Source organism: Ipomoea nil, unplaced genomic scaffold (genome assembly GCF_001879475.1).
Source record: "Ipomoea nil cultivar Tokyo-kokei standard unplaced genomic scaffold, Asagao_1.1 scaffold1421, whole genome shotgun sequence".
Taxonomy (NCBI): Eukaryota; Viridiplantae; Streptophyta; class Magnoliopsida; order Solanales; family Convolvulaceae; genus Ipomoea; species Ipomoea nil.
Genome location: NW_017617849.1, coordinates 7,803,811 through 7,823,057, shown reverse-complemented (window position 1 = coordinate 7,823,057; position 19,247 = coordinate 7,803,811). Strand labels below are relative to the sequence as shown.

The 19,247-nt window shown below is 36.6% G+C and overlaps 3 protein-coding genes across 4 annotated transcripts; 1 reads left to right on the top strand and 2 right to left on the bottom strand.

Annotated features, from left to right (window-relative positions):
* Positions 1 to 10: 10 nt before the first annotated feature.
* Positions 11 to 2,748, bottom strand: LOC109187526 (exocyst complex component EXO70A1-like). Its single transcript, XM_019337745.1, has one exon. It carries the CDS (start codon positions 2,201 to 2,203, stop codon positions 227 to 229), a length of 1,977 nt encoding a protein of 658 aa, XP_019193290.1. The 5' UTR covers positions 2,204 to 2,748; the 3' UTR covers positions 11 to 226.
* A 4,035-nt stretch (positions 2,749 to 6,783) lies between these two features.
* On the top strand, positions 6,784 to 10,014 carry LOC109188347 (uncharacterized protein At1g04910). 2 transcript variants are annotated; one of them, XM_019338982.1, is made up of 7 exons: positions 6,784 to 7,035; positions 7,434 to 7,560; positions 7,658 to 7,728; positions 8,191 to 8,276; positions 8,486 to 9,065; positions 9,321 to 9,631; positions 9,666 to 10,014. In XM_019338982.1, exons 1-6 carry the CDS (start codon positions 6,934 to 6,936, stop codon positions 9,597 to 9,599), a joined length of 1,245 nt encoding a protein of 414 aa, XP_019194527.1. In that variant the 5' UTR covers positions 6,784 to 6,933; the 3' UTR covers positions 9,600 to 9,631; positions 9,666 to 10,014. The 2 variants fall into 2 exon arrangements, with proteins under 2 accessions (XP_019194527.1, XP_019194526.1); XM_019338981.1 differs by having other exon boundaries at positions 9,321 to 10,014.
* A 2,425-nt stretch (positions 10,015 to 12,439) lies between these two features.
* On the bottom strand, positions 12,440 to 18,326 carry LOC109188185 (mannosyl-oligosaccharide 1,2-alpha-mannosidase MNS1-like). Its single transcript, XM_019338748.1, has 14 exons — positions 17,781 to 18,326; positions 17,182 to 17,229; positions 16,756 to 16,950; positions 16,424 to 16,536; positions 15,827 to 15,892; positions 15,508 to 15,679; positions 15,321 to 15,410; positions 15,028 to 15,152; positions 14,586 to 14,651; positions 14,089 to 14,197; positions 13,885 to 13,983; positions 13,468 to 13,548; positions 13,191 to 13,361; positions 12,440 to 13,080 (listed from the first exon to the last, which is right to left on the bottom strand). The coding sequence occupies exons 1-14, from the start codon at positions 17,931 to 17,933 to the stop codon at positions 12,847 to 12,849; spliced, it is 1,722 nt and encodes a 573-aa protein (XP_019194293.1). The 5' UTR covers positions 17,934 to 18,326; the 3' UTR covers positions 12,440 to 12,846.
* Positions 18,327 to 19,247: the final 921 nt, after the last annotated feature.

The window sequence follows — 19,247 nt, the reverse complement described above, 5'->3', positions numbered from 1 at the left end:
ACTTGAGATGTGAATATCTATTGTGAATGCCATTTATGCACTTGAATAGTATGTATAGCCCTAAAGCAGTGCTATGATTTACATACTCATGTTTGAGACACTGCAATTCACTGTATCAGAAGACATACATCATCTGAAACATGATCAGGAGCATAGATTATATTAAATCATGTACATAACCTAATCGCGGGATTTAACTCGATTGTTTCTACGATAATCAACATGATCATGCAGCTGCAGGAGTTGAGGAGAATGGATTAGCAATCACATTGTTGACCTTGTTGATAAGTTCTGTGCATTTTGTGTTTCCAAGCTTCCCAAACTTTGGCTGAAACAGAGAACTCACCATAATCTGCAGGCTTTCTGGAGTGTATTTCACATCAATTCTGCAGCCTGTCTTGTGTTCTATTGAGGAAACATAGCTTTCCAGATAACTCTTGTAAGGAGGAACAACAGCCCGAAGAACAAGGTCACATGTTCTCCACCTCAACCCCTTGTCACACAGTACAACATTGGACTGTCTTTGGCACATGCTGTCAAAGGCTGCTGTGAATTCTGTGAGTGCCCGGGTGGCTGCTTGGGGATCGAACGCCATTTCCTCGTTGCACAAGAGGGCCGGGAGCCTTCCCCAGCTCTCCTTGAGGTAAACTGCTTCATAGTACTCCAAGTACTCCTCATGCCCTCTTAGCCATTCTTGTCCCATTATGTCAGCAAGCTTTGTTCCTCTTGTGGCCTTGCAGAGGTACCAATTGGTGTTGATCATGAAGAGGCAGGAGCTCGGGGTGTCCTTGTATTCGCCTGCCCACGTCTCCAGATTCCTCTCGAGGGAGATCACGATGTTGTGAATCTCGCCCGAGAGGAGATTCTCGTCGAAGAGCTTGTGATTCCACCCCTGGTGAATCTCAGCAACTTGGAGCAAAGTCTGCCAGTGCTCATTTTCTAGTAGTTGGTTGCAGAAGTCTGTGACAAAGGTAACCAGCCTGGGAACCCCGCAATCTCGTGGTGGATTCGATGGGATTTGCACCTCGACTTGGAGGGAAAGTTCCCAGAAAATCTCGCACGCCCCATCCACGACTTTCTTGATCAGATCCCTTGTCTGGTTCTTGATTTCTGCACAAGATTCCCCCTTGAAAAGTGTGTTGAAATCTGATCTCAGCTTGTTAAGAGCTGCAAAAATGTCCAGGAGTTTCAGCAGCTTGATGGCTTCCTTCTTGCTCCTAGCCACTGAATTCCCAAATTTGAAGAAATTCTGAATTCCTGACTGGACAGCAATCTTGGCAAAGCAATCCATCCAGGTGGTATCTGAGCCAACTTTTCGAAAAACCTCGAAACAAAGCCTGTGCTCAACCTCCAACACATATTTCACTGCAAATTCCAGGTGCCTTCCCCACTGGTCTATGCAGTCTTCTAGGCTCTGGAGACTATCTAACTCTGTTAATGATATTTCCAGGTAATCCAAATCCAGTGCCTGAAGAGTTTCTCTCACGTTCGAGCTCCGGACCTCAACGTAAACAGAAATGCAATTCTCGAGGTGATCATTAGCACCTAATCTTTCAACAATGGCTTGAACTTTCTCAAGAACAGGCTGGGGTAAAGGTAAAGGTAAAGGAGGATGAGACCGGTTATCCAGCAAGAGCCTCGCGAATTCGCTCTCCAGTTTGTCCAATGCAGACCCCAGAGCTCCTCCTCTCAGTTTAAACCTTTCCTCCATGGCCTGCAATTCTTCAAGTGCCACCAGACATTTCTTGACATTTTTAAGGTACCAATGATCTGCAATGGACTTATTGCTCTCGAGAATCTGCTGGGCGTCTTCCAGCCAAGGAATCACCAATTTGCAGTTGCCATTGAGGAACCTCAATGCATCTTCAGTGTACTTGACATTATTTAGGTAAGCAAACAAGCCCGAAGAAGAAAGATCAGCAGATATCGCGATTTCCAAACCACAGATCACTTCAAACATGTCCACAATAGAAGCAGAAAGACCAAAAGCCTGGTGTAATGGACCTTTGATCTTATAAAGCTTCCATTTTGTTGATATGGCATTCATGGTGGTTTCTAGCAGTGCCAATCTCTGGCTCATCCTCTCTAGTCTCGCCCCGCTTTCATCGACCCGAAAGGCTAACTCTTTCGACTTCTCCAAGCTGCACCTCAGAACTTCTCTGGCAGCTTTGAGCCTCTCAAGTTTCTGCATTTCTTCTGCCATTCTCAATTTATGATCATAAACTTGAACTACTTCCTCTGGGTACTTATAGGATGATAAAAAACATCCAATTCTTGATTAATTACAAGTGACAAAAGACTTCATGAAAAAGTAGTTCTCTTTTATTATCTCTAGTATTTCTTCCTCACCAAACTCAACAAATGGGGTTGCAACAAGTCTACCAGTTTCAAACCAAACTTCACTGCTAAAACAAGAATTTTCAGGAAACCCACAACCACCCAACACACAAAAATGGTTTCTTTAAAGACAAATTGCCTTTATAAGCTGCCTTTACTCCCCAAAACTCCATTCTTTGCAAGCCAAGACACCCAGGTAGTCTCTGAAATCTCTTAGGTTTATGCAAAGTTTCACATGCTTCCAACACAGGAAGCTGCCAGGGTCTGAAATCTGAATTATTGCACATCATAATCCTAGACTGCTAAATCAGGAACCTAGTATCCACATGATGTTCTGCCCCATAATTCCAGTTCTGGGTTTCTGTTTTCTGTGACATGCCAAAACCAACCACCCAGAGCTAGGTTTCGCTTACAAGCAACCGTCTATTCTTGGGAGTTCTTATTTTTTATTGACTAGGAAAACCCGCAGCCACTACCCAAAGGCATGCATTAGGTACACCTGTCCGACCAATAAAAGATCACAAGAAATTATAGACTGATTCAAATCAAGAAAGTCAATAGGAGATAATTCTTATTAATCCGTGCATTGGGTAAATCCCGCCTCGTTACTCTAGTAGACAAATAATCACAACAAGATAAGTTAGCCTAGGTTGTCCATAGGTGACCGATTCAAACCAAATAATATGAGGGGACGGGACGGGGAGTATCTATGCCAAGGCTAGGCGGAGTATCTCCATCTCGAACCGGGAATAGATACAACTCCCTGTTCCAGTTCTCTAAATTTTATTTTCATTCTTTGTTGGAGCAGGGATCAAGAAAAAACTGTTATTCAACATATTAAAATTAATTATGTTCGTGTTGGATAAAACTTCAAAGGGTGATAAAGAATTTTTTAGTAAATTTTAAAATGAGTGTATTTTTAAAGTTTGAATATGAGACCTTAAATTAAACTAGTAGAGATATTTGCGGTGTTACTAGATGGAATGATTCAATATTTGCATTTGACCATTGGCAGTTAAAAGTCAGTTAGGTTAAAAGATCTCACTTCTTTCTTAGAGCATCCTTATCAGTTGGGGTTATTAGGGGGAGAATGTAAGAGTGAGTAGGAAAGAGAATAATGTGGGAGGGGAGGGAAAAAAAAATCAAAACTGATTTTATAAAAAAAATATATATATAAAATAAGCATGTCATTTCTCTATTGGTTCTTTATCTTTCATCATTAATTATTTTTCTTGGGCAGAGTAATATCCCAACATTTGCAGATGCTCCCCACCCCTTCTCTCTCTGCCACCATGGCATTTTGACCTCAAAAGTAGTGAATTCTCCCCTATTTCTCCTCTGATGTAGATGCTCTTAGACCAATAATCGCTATAGCTAAGAGCATCCACAAGGGTTGGGGAGAATTGGGGGATAATGTAAGAGTGATTAGGAAAGAGAATGTAGGAAGGGGAGAAAAAAAAACAAAACAAAACAAAATTGATTTTTTTTTAAAAAAAAAAAAAAAAAAAGAAAACAAGGTCAGGCGCGCCTGACGCGCCCGTGTGGCTTGCTTTCGCGCACAGCAGCTTATTGTTTTTGATATTTCAATTTTCTTGGGAAGAGAAATATTTTATCATTTGCAGGAGAAATAACTCAAGTATTAACCCTACCCCACATCTATAAATAACTCCACCCAAGTTATTTCTTCTTACATTAACCTCATATTATCCACTAGTGTGGATGCTCTAATCGTAAACTGGATTAAAAGCAGCTTTAATATGGTAACTCATTCTCTTGTCTCATTGGCTTATAATCAGGTAAACTCTTTGTATTGAGACTCCGTTCCTAACTTTATTTCAGTTCTTTTGTAGTAATTTACCTCGTTTTATTGCTTTCAAAACAAATTGTACTGGAGATTGCGGCTGACTAGCCATCCATTGCTTCTGCCGTTAATTACGCCTCCATTACCGTTATGTTTAGCATTATTTAAAAAACGACCCCTAATGATATTTAAGTCCACGGGTTATTGTGATATTATTAATAATTATTGAACGTGATAAATATCTAATTTTACTATAAATTTAGTGCTAATAATTATATTTTAATGGAGAAGATTATTTATGTCTGTGACGGAATATTCTATTTATTATTGTTTTTTGGTTTATTGAAATTTGTTGAATAGTGAATACACAAGCCGGTGAATTGCACGTGCCAGATCGGGTCATCTAGGTACTTGGTGTCGTTAATAATTGACACTTTGGGCACAAGTCACGAGTAGGAGATGAACTGGATCCCACCTCACTACTTTTCCTTTCATCAGTATCTACTTGCCAACTCAACTCCTTCTCATTTCGGGCCCCACCCACACACTGTTCGTGGAGTGTACAAGGGTTCGTGTAATAACTAATAAGATAGTGATATTATATTTTTAATGTATTTTTTAATGCTATTGACTCTATTATAATGTAGTATCTGTTCATATATTTACGTCTTTACTGAAGCTCGAATTCATCACAGCCTTCCGAATAAAAGTCCAATCCGAGTACCATTAGACCATATAGTCTTAGAGATTTGTAATATATTTAAATATAAATATATATCAAATTTAATGAACATACTAAAAATAACATGTAATGTAATAAAAATAAATTAACAATATATTAAAAATAAATATGCATCATGGTCTACTTTACAAAATAGACTATAGGGTGCACGATATAATTTATCTTCATAATTACTTTTTTTTTGACATTATTATTAATATATTCATTTTTTCATAATTTAAAAAATCTTTTTTTATCATATGATATATTATATCTCGTCACTATATGAGGCTAATATAAATTCAGCTTGAATCACACCTACAGAGTTTGATTCTTACTTAAGAAAATATTTAGTTCAGAGCTCTTTTAACATGTTGCATCCTTACAAGAATCAATCATCCAATCTTGTAATTGCATTAACAGTTCATTTAACCACTATTATAAAATAATAGAAAATATTTAATTATGATAACACATCTAAGTAATGGTAGAGAGTATTTGGGTAACATATGTATCAAATTACTAGGTAAACTCATATATGTTATTTGAGTTGTATTGCATATAATTATTATTTATCCTTACAATACTCGTTGCAACTAAGGGGGTGTTTGGTAAATGACTGATAACTGATAGAGTTAGTTGATTTGACCAGCTGATAATATTAACTGCTTGTAAAAAATGTTTGGTAAATTATCTATTTACTTTTAGCTGATTGGATGTAAATAACCTATAGAGGTATAAACATATTGTGCTAATTTATTACATAGCAACTCTTAAATTATTTTTACAATTTTTATTTATTTATGATTATTATTGTTGTTGTTGTTGTACAATCTTCGTCCGGTTGGACAGGGAAGCCCGTCGGAGGTTTTTTTTTTTTTTTTAATTTAATTATCTTATCTAAATTTTGAAAATATTTTAAAAATTTTAATTAATTTTTTAAATTTAAGAAAGAAAATTACCCGTTACTTAGAGGTAACATATTAATTAACTTAATTACATAAAAATAAAAAGTTAAAATGTCTTGAAACTTTTTAATTTTGAGAACTAATTACACTTTAAGATATATACATGAAGGGCTTATTTGAACCCTTATCCCAAAATTCTAATAACAATTACATATGGATTGAGATTCAACTTTGTCAATAATAAACAATTAAAGAAATGCAGACAAAAAAGTACCAAGTAAAGCAAAAGTGTTTACTGTTAAGCATAGGTGGTTAATGATTGGAGAAGTGTCGGTTGTGCTGTGCCCAACTGCCCGTGTTTTTATACCTTCCCTGGTCCGAACCAAACCTCTATCATTGGATGCTTTAATTTTTCAATTTTCTCAAATTATATCTTACATTTTATGAATTTACCTTTTAACTTATGGATATACTAAATTGTACATTTATGCACACATTTGTAGCAAAATTGACTTTCACTCTATCGTTGAAAATCAGTTTTAAGTGAGACTTCTCAACAGAGAAGCGACCTCTTTCTGTGAGGATTCTTTGTCCAACTCCATCAAATTGAAAGAGGAGAATACGAATAGGCAGTAAAAAGGGTTTACTTATTACGATTATATTTTTAAAAGTTCAAAATTGATACGTTTTTTAATACTATTGAGTCTATTATAATATACTATTTGTTTATAATTACTTTCTCAACTTATTCCACAGAAGCTTGAACTCATAACCTCCTATATGAGAGTGCAATCTTGGCAATAAATATTAATGTAATTACATATAATCAACAAATTGATGTATTTAATAGTTACTTTTTAAAATTTTAAAATTTGGTACAAAATTTAATGACCTATTTGCGGATTGGTAAATATAAATTTTCTAAACTATGGACAAAAATAAATTTTCTAAAGTAGAAATGATTAAGAGGACCACGTGGAGATGTGAAATTGCCAGTATATAAAATTCCCAAGGAAGAGGAATCAGTGGCTTAATTACAAGTAGCCAAGAAAGCTAAGGTGTGAGCTGCGCCTCTTTCTCTCTTCTCAATCTCTCTCTATACACAGAGAGAAGAAGGTGGTTCTTTGATACAGTGAAAGCAGGAGAGAGATTTTGGATCTGAAGAAATGGCGGTGGATCCGAGACAGATTGTGGCCGGAGTGCTCACTGTTACAATGTTTGTAATGCTGGGGAACATGATCAAGCGAGACCACTTCGATACTCTCCAGGTCTTCTTTTCTGTCCGAATCTTCAAATTTCTAGATTTTGTTTGATTAGATTATGTATCTGATGCTGAATTATCTGCTGTTTCATTTTCGGATTTTCCTCGTGTGATTCTGGAATTTGAGACTCATAATCAATTGATTGTGCATTGGTGATGTTTTGATGTTCTTTTGTTGTATGTTGGTGGATTCAGCACTTTGAATTTAATGGATTGGCTGTTGACCTTTTGTCCTGTTGTGATGATATGTAGCAAATTAAAAAATAAGAATCCTTCACCGACATGAGTTTTGGCTTGAAGTTTCCAACAAGCATAAACAATTTTGTTTTGTTACAAGATTGGCATCTCATTTGTCATTTCTGACTATATTTTTTGCATTTTTGCTATGTGTTTTGATTTACACAGGAGAGCCGCTTGACTTCAACTATTCATGATACTAACAAAGCTTCAGAGCTTTCACTTCCTGGGGGAGATAGTCTTTGGAAAGGTGATGGTTTATCCATGAAGCCTTGCTGGGAAAGACCATCCCTGGGTAAGTTACCATCACTTTCAGGTTTTTCGTGATCTTGTTCTATAGTTCATGAGTGGTGTTGCTAAGCTTCTGTTTTTCGTTCCTTTGCTGCCAATAGCTGATGGAGATTTATCAAATGGATATGTGACCTTCTCGCTGACCAATGGTCCCGAGTATCATGTCTCACAGGTATCTTCATGTTCCATTTAGTCTTTTGTAGCTTTTTATAGTAATAAATTAATGATAATTTCCTTAAGGATTTTATTTGTTTCTGCTGTTCCTGTCACTGTATTAGCTCAATACATTCAGTTTCTTGAATATATTTGTTCTATTATGGACTATTGATATCTCTTTGTAGCTTGTAGTCCTTAGGTGGTGATCATTTTTTTTATTGGGACTTGATCATACACTATCATAGTCTCCACATTATCTCTAACCATACTCAACCTGAACTTCAAACTAAAGCCTATTCTGCCATGAAATCCATGTTTACCTGATCTTTGGATTATAATGATATTCTTGTGCCCAGTTGGGAAAAATCCAAGTGGAATCCAGTGATTATTGGTTAATGTCAAAATAATTGCTGCTTAGTCTTGGGGGGGATGACAGATACAAATTAACCTTCTTTTCTGTGGTGGTCTTTTTCTTCAGATTTCTGATGCAGTAGTAGTGGCAAGATATCTACGTGCAACTCTTGTGATCCCAGATGTTAGGGGAAGCAATCCTGGTGATAAGAGGTTGGTAATAAGATGGTGCATTTTACAGTTTTTTCGTTCAACTGAGTGCTCTTATCAGGCTGGAATTACTCCATTTACCAATTGCTAATGATATGACGACACATTATATTACATCCTAACTAGGAGTTATAGAAGAGTAGAGACTATTATGTTGCAACTTGAGGACTTCTTGACAAAATTTGATACCTTGCATCCATCGTGATTTTCAGAGACTTCAAAGACATTTATGATGTTGATCAGTTTGTTAAAAGCCTGGATGGAGTGGTCAAAGTCACAGCATCTGAGCCCACTGTGCTCTCTTCAAAAAACCTTGCGGTAGTGAAGGTTCCAAATAGGGTTACTGAAGAGCATATTGCAGAAAATATTGAGCCGATTTTCAGGGCAAAGGGGAACATTAGGCTGGCAACCTACTTTCCTTCAGTGAATATGAAGAAAAGTTCAGAAAGGACAAGCATGGACTCAGTAGCATGTATGGCAATGTTTGGAACCTTGGAGCTTCAACCAGAAGTACATGAAGTAGTCGACTCAATGGTTGAGCGCTTGAGGACATTAAGTCGGAAGTCCAATGGACAATTTGTAGCAGTGGACCTAAGGGTTGATGTTTTGGAGAAAAAGAATTGTCAGGGAAATGGTTCTCCAGGATCAAAGAACTGCTACAATCCACAGGAGATAGCCCTCTTCTTGAGAAAGCTTGGTTATAGCAAGGACACGACGATATACTTGACTCAAGGCAGATGGGATGCCAGCCTCGATGCATTGAAGGAACTCTTTCCAAAAGTTTACACCAAGGTCAGATGTTATTACCGTCTTTCTTTTTTTTAGTGATCACAAATAAGTCAGCTCAAGAGTACCACTTCTTTTGGTGAACTGGTGGTTTGGGGGAAACGGGATTTGTTAATAACAGAATCAGGAAATCCATGGAAGCAATGTTGCTTCATTTCTGTGGTCTTTTTATCTGGTCTCTATAGGATCTTTAAATGTGTATTCATGAACTCTACTATAACTACCTATTATCTTTGCTCATCTGCTTTCTAAAAACTGCAGGAAACCATAATGCCCATTGATAAAAAAGCAAAGTTCCTCAACTCCGGCGCATCTGAATTGGAGAAGGTTATCGACTTCTACATTTGCTCCGAGAGCGATGTATTTGTACCAGCCATCTCTGGCCTGTTCTACGCAAATGTGGCTGGTAAGAGAATCGCTAATGGGAAGACTCAGATACTGGTTCCAGCAGATATCCTCGGTTCTTCTGCTTCTTCGACCAACTACATCTCCCATTACATCTCCAAGAAGAACCATTTTGCATATTCATGTTTCTGCTAGGGTCACTGGAAATCCCATCTTAGAGAGCTCTAGAGTTATTGTTGTTGCTGCTGCTGCTGCCGCCCGCTGACGTGGCACGTGCGATTTGTTAAGTTCTTATTTGTAGAAGACAAGCAAGTTGGGTGTAGATTGCATTCCTAAAATGGCTCTTCTGCAGTCATTTTTTTTGTTTCCTTCTTCCTGTTAAGGCTCTTTATGTGAAGAACAAAGTGTAGTCTACAGATAGTTTTACATTCCAAAATTGTATTATGTTTATTGGAAAAGCAAGAAGAGGAAACTCTTTGTGGTTTTTCTATCAATATATGCATTTGTTGGGTAGCTTTCCTTGTACAAGAGTAAGGTTGTAATTGAGTTTCACTAGGTTGACCTTTTAAAATGAATAATGTTATATTTTGTTACGAAATTCACTTTCTAATATCTACTTTTGACGTGCCATTATTTATTTAGACTCGATTTTATATTTAAATTTACATTATTGTAAACAACAAACGCCTATTTGTTTTGGTTCAAAGAGGAGGATTACCAATTAGTTTCAAATTCCGATCATATGTCAATGATACCTCCACCCGCAGGTTTTTTTTTTTTTTTTTTTTTTTTTAACATAATAGGAGCATTTTAATTCTTTTCTCAAAACGCCAATCCCAAATGCTGCTCAAAGTCACATTTAGGATTCTAGCGATTTGCATGGGAGATCGCTATTCCAAACTGCTAGTTAATCAAACAATGAATATGGATTTGATGTTTTGACCATAGTCAACCATGATCAAAACGTCAAAGATGGTGGATCCGTAAAAAATTTGACGTGTTCCACTATTTACCAAACATGGCTAATGTCTTGTAGAAATATTTTTTTTTTCTCCTTTTCTCCTTCACTTAAGTTTACTTTTTAAAAAAAACCTACTCAAAACCTATAGATGGGAATGCACTAAGTTATATATATATCACTACATGCACTACCCAACAAAAAGACCATTTGGTGATGAATGTATCATTATTTATTCATTATATTTTTAGAGATAATAAAATACATATTAGAAATAAAAAATTTAATTCGATCTTGTCATGTTTACATCCCATGACAAACCAATATCCCATAAGAAATTGTACAACAATAGGATTTCTGCATGCTTAGTTAGCAAAATATGAGGCGAAGGCGAAGGCAAGGGCTAGGGCGATCGGCGGGGATAAGACGAGCGGAGCATATGAGGCAGAAGAATCTGCGTTTAATCTTGTGAGGGAGAAAGAAACGGTTGAGGATTACCAGCTGCGTATCGAAGTCCATCGCCATCACAGCGCCGCCGCAGGAGGGGCAACCGCCCTTCCCGCCGCTTCGCCCGCTGCAAGCTCCTTTGTTTCGTAACAACACTTCCCTCTGCTCTATCACTTGGAACAACGATTTCCCCATTCCGATCGATCTGCGATAGATATATATGTCTTCTGATCTCCCGCTCTACATCCTGCATTGTATTTATATATATATGGATGCACTATATCTATATGGTTTACAGCTGAAGCTGAACACAATTCATCGGAAAAATCATGATACATACTCGAGAAATGAGTGGGTAAACAACTGGATGGCTCCTGTAAGTTAACTAATTGGACCGTACCGTGACTTTCATGGATACACTTGGAAGACTGCTTTGTCTGGATTCCGATTCAAGGACTTTATCACGTTACCCCTAACCTACGACACGGAAGAGGAAACTTCAAAGGATACCAATTACACTTACCTCGAATTCTCCTTGTCGATCCGTCCACAGTAATGTGTATATATAAGATTTGTTCCGTTGTGAACACGAGCTAGATTTATACGGTCAAAGTACCAATGAAGTTCTTGTTCTATAGCGTTTTGTTCAATTTAGTCCTTGTACATTTATACTGTTCAATTTAGTTCATCTACTTTAAAAAGTGATAAAACTAAGAACAATTGTCCAAATCTCATTACGAACATGGTCGTAATTATTTATTTTGAATGTACTAATTTAATATATTGGTAGTAAAAAATAATTTTTTTAAATATTTATAAAGTAATATATGAGTAGGAATATAAATATCATCAGCGTCACGTAACATAACTTAACGATAATATTAACATTGTTAACTATTATCCTTAATTGCACTATTTTTAAAAGTACAGGGACTAAATTGAACAAAATAAAAGTATAAAGAATAAATAAAAAAGGATCTCGTAGGTACTTTAAACCGATTTATACAAATGCATGGTGACCTCAAATTTGGAGCCTAATGCTCCTTTTCAAACCTACCTAAAAAATAACTTTAAAATCTCATTTTTCATATTATATTTTCCCGTATTTGGGTGTTAAAAGAAAATAAAATCAAAAGAAAATATTCATTCCGATCCATTGAAAAAATACTTAATTTGACAAAAATGTCTTTCTAAATTTTTGGTCAAAAGACATTTTATACTTTCAATTATTATTATATAGGCAATTGCTTCAATAACACTTAAATAACTTTTCTTTTTGGTCGCATAAATTGCTTCGATTTTACATCTTTGTGCTTTCGAGTACAGAATTTTGACCTTCAAGTGCACAGTTTTTGTTAATTTCAAGTATTAACTTTTTTAAAAAGTCAGTAGATCTAGATGAATTTAATAGTTGAGATTTGTACGCATTTTTCACCTAGGGAGTCTTTCACACCTGATCACACACACACACACACACACACACACACACACACACACACACACACATATATATATATATATATATATATATATATATATATATATTTATTTATTTATTTATTTATTTATTTCGCAAGACGGAAATGATGACAATATAGTCCAGGCACAAGTAAAGGGTGTGAATGAGGTGAAAAAGCAATACTGTCTTCATGATGCAATACCATTGTGTTTCTTTCAAATTTCAAAAGAGAAAAAACAGTACTAAGAGCAGTGTAAAAGATGAACATTTGCCTACAAAAAAAACGTAGTAACATCCCAAGAATGTTGTGTTGTGTAAACCTATAAGGGCACTATACTCTCATGTTACATAAACCTGAGCTCTGTTTCATGGCAGAATCAATCAATGATATCACCACCAATCCGGAAAGCTGAGGATTAGCAATTATTTTCGAAAGTCTGTTTCCTCGAATCCCTACTGTCATAAACGCCAGAACATCATCAATTCAAACATCTTCGCCTACATCGAGTGATTAGATCTCTATGGCTTTGGTGAAACTTGAAGGATCAAGTTTGATGTTGTGTGAATGTGTGTATGTCCTAATGACCAAATCTCCCTTCTTTCCTACTGCGTGATTGGTGCTCTGATCCATGCTTACCGGAGCTCACAGCATGATCACGCCTGGTAACGATTTTTAGAGGGTGGGCTTCTGTGTTGAAAACCCACTGGTCCAGGGGAATCACCGAGGGTGGCGAGAAAAGAAGATAGAGATACTTGAGCGTCTCCGCGAGAAAGAAGCTTTGCATCATGTTGTCTTTGACACCGGTGTTAACCTGGGAAGATCACGACAGTAGGAAATAAATAGCTGTATCAAGGGTGACCGTGGTCTCATATAAACGTATGTAATAATAAGCAAAAACATGTGTTGGGTTATGGAGCTTACGTCTTTTAGTCCAACGTATCCAGCCTCTACGCGGGAGTTCTTTTCAAATGCTTGAAATATGTTCCAACCCCATTCCTGGTATGTCTTGTTTCCAGTTATACGCCAAAGATAAAATAAGGATTCAACTGTCTCGGGCCTCAGTATGTTCCATGATGTGCCCACGCTCATATCCTTATACAATAACACAATAATGATAATTATTAAAAATATTCCGCTGCTTATAAAACTGAGAACGAAATCAAATATGTTTGTAATTAATAGGATTTGAAAATCCAACCTGCCCGTTACTGAAAAAGTAGTTCTCTCCAGCCAATTTCGTAGGTGTTGACTGGTAGAAGTTATAGCAAGTCCAAGCAAGCTGTAAAAAGATACCAACGTTACCGATTTACCAATCAAGTAGCTTTATCTAAATCATGCAAGCTCCTATAGGGCCCACTATTCCAACCAAATTATAGTTCAAAAGCACGTCCTAATTTGTTTTTTTTTTTTTTTTTGTGGAGGGGGGGGGGGGGGGGGGGGGATGATAAGTTTTTTCAAGAAAAATGTTGATTTGTGCTTTGATATTAGTACCTCTGAGCTCACAAGACATCAAGTATAAAGTATATATACACCTTATCATTGCTACTTTCAACACTTCAATCAGGCATACTCTAATGGCAGAGGGATGGCAATTAAATCAGCACTAGAAGAGTACCTCTTCTGCTAGCGACAAGAACTTCTGAGAATCATCAGGACCAGAACCAGAAGACCCTAAGGCAAGCATGCCCGGAGCAAAGCATGCAAGTTCATCCATCTGCAAGAAATTGGAAAATAATGGAAGATGAATTTAACTATAAAAGAGAGAGAGAGAGAGAGCAGCAGCAGCAGCAGCAATAGCTCTTTGGCAGCAATACATCACCTTGTCAGTAAAAGAGTTTCCCATCTTCTCACACAGATATGTAAAAGATGAAGGAGTAGTCCTTCGAACCAAGCTTTGAAGACCTTTCATTGAAGTCTCCCACATTTTTCTGTTTCCAAGATTTAATAGATACATGAAACAACTTAATATAGACTTGTCCAATCACTTGTCTGAAACTCTCACATTATATACATTAAGGGTCTGTTTGGCTCAAAAGGGATGTCCTAATTCAATCGCACTACCCCCCCCCCCCCCCCCCCCCCCAAAAAAAAAAAAAAAAAAAAAAAAAAAGACTAAAATTGTCAAAGTTTTAAGTATTAGAGGTGGGCATGTGAATATGGAGAAGAAAAAATAAGCAACCACGATATGAGAAAGGATTGTCAGTCCATTACCAGCATTTTTCCTTCAGGGGGTCATCTGGTTCATAGAATTGGAATTCAACAAGTGTCCTAATTTAATCCCTTAAGGAAAGGCATTGAGTAAGGGAAGTTGCATACCTGTAATGCCTTACGGCTTCAGTTTTGTTTCCTTGAACCCAGACCTTGAGTAAGTATTCATAAAAGCTGAAATAAAATGTCCCTCAATATCAACTAATAAGAATTGAATGATGTGCACTTTTGAATTTTGATAAAGCTTTAATCAGATTATTGGTAATAACAAAGTTACAAATTAAATAATCCACTTTCAACATGTCAAGCACAAGATTATAAGTTATGTATTCTACAATACTTTTAGCTAATTTAAACCAACAATTCGTAGGTAAGTTGGAGTTGATTACAGATTATTCAGAATCAAGAAATCATGAACTATAATCACAAGCTTTATCAGATCAGACCTATGTATTCCAACAAATTGGTCTTGGATTACACTGAAGCCTAAAATTAAAGTATCTCTCATGTTCACAAAACCAATACTGAAAATTATTTGAGAGGGAATTACCTGTCCCCCATGGCCCCAAAAGTAATGGTAGAGTACGATTTTCCCCCAGAATGTGGATTAATGTAGATTGGTAGCAAACCATCATCAGGAAAGGTTTTGTTAAGCTCTAAAATAACATTCTCCACCTGAAATGCCAAGGCCATCCATTAGCCAACCCCAGAAGATTGATACCAAAGATGTACCACAAGAAGTTTGATAAATAGTAGTTTCATATAGATATGTCATGATCCAAATCATTGTTCATTATTCTTAGATGATGCATATGGAAACTTTAACAGTTTAACTGGACATACCTTCTGCTGATACTTGGGGTCTCCTGTCCTTTGAGAAAGAGCAATAAATTCAAGCTGCTCAGTACCAGAATCTGCCAGAATACTTTCACCCTGGGAGCAGAATTTTATAAATTCACAGAGATATTACTACATAGGATAGAAGGATAGATGTGACCATATTAACCATAATATGCAAATTACTACTTACCCCTGTCCATCCAGGATTATGTGGATTCCCATGTGCCAAATTGATTATGTTATAAGGGATTCCAGTGGGAGTGTTCCATGCAGGCAACAGTCTGTCAGCAATGTCTTGAGCCTTTTCAAGGAAAACATTATCCCCAGAGAGGTCATAAGCACTAAGAAGTCCACCAACAACTCTGGATTATTGAAACATACCAAGTCAATAAGCATAAGATTGATCATATGTCAACAGAGCAGAGAAAACCCGAGAAATGGATTAGCACTTCGAGTAATCAGGAAAGTGAACAACTCATAAAAAGGCATAGTAAACCTTATAAAGCAACCTTATGGTTGTCTCGAAAACACTAGCATCATAGTTCTTGTTGAAATCCAAGGAGCTTGCTACCCACCTGTCATGTACAATTTGTCAGCTAATAGCACGACACAACTATTTTGATAAGCAAATGCACAACATGACTAAAATCTTAAAGCAAGAAAAAAACTCAGTTTCCTTACAGCTTTATGTAAGGAATCCTTCCATCTACTTCTCATTGGAAGACTTAAAGCCAGGAGCTAAATAAGTTATAGAAGGCAGATATGATATTGAGAAAACTATCTGACCACTTTGGATATATAATCAGATCAAGGACATTTGTTTCAAGAATTCAAGGTTTAAGCTTATGGCAGCAAATGATTATATTGTAACTTTATAGAGTATGTTCTCAATATGTAGAGTCCCAGTATTGAAACAGCTAAAGGAATAGCAGATATTTCTCCTCACATGGAACCATCAAAAGCCAAAATGATGAACATTAAGAAAATCCAGGAATTTTTTCTTTTTTCTGAAGAGAAAATAATGATGCAAATGTCTCATCAACAAAGACAAATAACAATCAATTCACAAAAAAAGAATAGTGAGAGCAATAAAAAGCTAAACTCACTCTTTAGCTTTTTGGAATTCCTCATCCATACCCATGATATAAAGTGTATCAAGAGCATCTATTAAAGTTGCTCCAAGGCCACCGAAACTGTCAACCCCATTCTTCGATTGTGGCTGAGATGCAGAAAAAATCAGCACCATAGTAGAAAAGAATTTGATAAAAAGTTCATGGAAAAATGCCACATCATTGCTAGTAAGAAAAGAATATAGCAAACAACAACAGAAAGAAAATAGAAGGAGAAAACAAACATTGTGTTTCCACAAACCCCAACACTAAACTCCATACCAAACTCTGCACTCAATGAAAGCTACTAGTTACAATAGAAACCACACCTGAAGTTCATCATGACCCCATGCGTACTTTTCATATGAACTCCAGGCATGGCGCATGGCGTCTTTTACTTTCTCTCTTCTCTCAGCATCAAGTGGTTCATCTATGTCATCTCTTTTTTTAGTTGCATCATCACTTTTGATACTTGATTTTATCTTTTCATCTGGAACTACTCGACCACTCTTTAGTTCTTCCACCTGAAATGTTAATGAACATTGATCCAAAAGTTCTGTAATTGAGTAAAAAAAAAAAAAAGTGTTGTAGGAGGTGGGTGGGGATTTGGGGGGGGGGGGGGGGTTTAAGAACATAATCTAACTAAACCAGTCAAGGATGGGTTACAAAAGTATTTATGAAATGAAAGAGAGAAAAAGTTAGTGAATATGCCTCCAAAATATATAATCCCAAAAATAGATAATTAAACCCCTTACCAAATGTTGTAACTGAGTCACTTGATCATTCAACTGAGAGATCTCCATCTGTCCAGGACAATTTTTGTGAGATACTTACACAATTAAAAAATAAAAATAAACTTCTAGCACTCCTCAAACTCAAGTAATCAAAATAAAACATCAAAGTCCTAAATAGTTAATAATCAACATGAAAAGGGTTAGAAATGCTTATATTCAGAAGTTCCAAATGCATACTTAATAGGAGCCTTATATGTCAAACAAATTAAACTTTTCTTTGCAAAACAATGCATGCATATGAGAAGAGAATAGGCAGAGAAATATGTGAAGCCTAGTCAGTTACATCACTGTAGCACAGTCTAAAACTTAAATTTGACATAGCTGCTCTAAAATATATACTGTACAGGAGAAATGTAAGCAGCTAAGATCACGTTCTTTCAACCAGATTATTCTAAAAAAAATGAATCATAACACTGTAGATCACTCTAACTAAGTCAGCAAAATTGATAAAGTTAGAATCTTCGCACAACCCCAGAAAAGAGACATTCTCGCTGTCCATAAAAATCTAGTGAAAATTAGGAAATCCAACCAAAAAAGGAAAAGTGATGGATAAAAGGTACCTCGTGCTCGCGGACTAACGTTTGCCGGTCCCAAAAGAAGAAGGAGCAACAAACGAAAATGATAAAGAGCAAAGCCAGACGCTTCGGTCGTTTCAGATAGTACGCCGGATTAATGTACCTCCATTTGCTCAACGACGATCTGCTCCGCGCCATTTGATTGCGCTTCTCGCCAAGGGAAAATAGTTAATCTTTCAACAGTGATTTGATGTTATTGTTACCGGCATGGATTAGAAGCATAAACAGTGGGAAATTGAATCGGAAATTGTGGGGAATTTTGGATCAATTGAACGAGGAGAAAGATCTGGGTGCGATCCCCTCCCTCTCTCCCTCTGTGGTTACCCTACGATTCTGAGTTGTGACAAGCAGTGAAATGGGAGGAGGACGAAGAACCGAAGACGAATGACCAAAACAAAGTCAAGGTGGCGTACCCTGCCCGTCTCGCCACTACCAGACGACGTTAGTTGGCAGGTTGCTGGGCCGCTGAATGAGTAATTGCGGTGTTCTCTCTCATTCTCACTCTCTCTCTTCAGTTTTTGAATGTTCTATGGATATGCAAAAGACCTTGTAGTCGTGACTCGTGTGCAATACTCTAATGGTTATCTATCTTACTCCATCAATTTTACTTCTTATGTATTAAATTTTGATAAATTATTTTTTCAGATAGATCCCAATACAATTGTCTACATCAAAATTTTGTGTATGAAGTAACAGTTGGAAATACACTAAGTACACAGTATTTTCTATAAAATTTACTTCGAATATGAATACATAATTCATTTTTATTGGTGTGGATCGATACCGATGTGCCACTATAAAATTGTGATTGGTTTGATTATATAAAATATTATAAATATTTGTATGCTGTTAATATCTAATATGTGATATAATTGTTTAAGAGTAACCCATGCAAGTGCAAAATACATTTTTATACCTACAAGTGAATAAATAAACAAACTTTTAAACTACTTAGATCCCAAAATAATGACACAATTAACTAACTCAAAACACTTGCTAACTAGTCTTATCAAATAGACTATATATAAGAAAACACAATAAGTTATGTCATAAGGCAATGATGTATGAATGAGGACACCCCTTTTCAATATATAGGTGCAGAAATTTCAAATAAACGAGAAATTAGTGAATATTGAGTGCCAACGATTCACCACCATCACACCACTCCACAAACATGTGTAGAATATCACGCACACCACTCTAGCCCACGCCTAGCCTCTCATAACCTCAAAGTCCCAAGTCACACCACCCTACAGCTAGCCAACTACCATCCATGGCTCAGTCAATCATGGTGAGCGCACTACACGATGTGTCGTGGGTGAGTATTCAGCCGGGCAACCTAGGTGGGGTGCTTAGCCACTTCACCTCATGCCTTTTCCCCCTTTATAATGTTAGTGCCTTTCGTATAATGTATTTATCTTTTTTGCATTTTATATCATATTTCTTAATTTT

Bases quoted from the DNA above. Each gene is read 5' to 3' on its own strand.
- LOC109188185 (XM_019338748.1), bottom strand. From the start codon at position 17,933: ATGGCGCGGAGCAGATCGTCGTTGAGCAAATGGAGGTACATTAATCCG. The intron at 15,153-15,320 runs GTATGTCCAGTT...TTGGCATTTCAG, and splicing joins ACCCCAAGTATCAGCAGAAG to GTGGAGAATGTTATTTTAGA. The intron at 13,081-13,190 runs GTAAGCTCCATA...TGATCTTCCCAG, and splicing joins GATACGTTGGACTAAAAGAC to GTTAACACCGGTGTCAAAGA.
- LOC109187526 (XM_019337745.1), bottom strand. From the start codon at position 2,203: ATGGCAGAAGAAATGCAGAAACTTGAGAGGCTCAAAGCTGCCAGAGAA.
- LOC109188347 (XM_019338982.1), top strand. From the start codon at position 6,934: ATGGCGGTGGATCCGAGACAGATTGTGGCCGGAGTGCTCACTGTTACA. The intron at 7,036-7,433 runs GTCTTCTTTTCT...TGATTTACACAG, and splicing joins ACCACTTCGATACTCTCCAG to GAGAGCCGCTTGACTTCAAC. The intron at 9,066-9,320 runs GTCAGATGTTAT...TAAAAACTGCAG, and splicing joins TTCCAAAAGTTTACACCAAG to GAAACCATAATGCCCATTGA.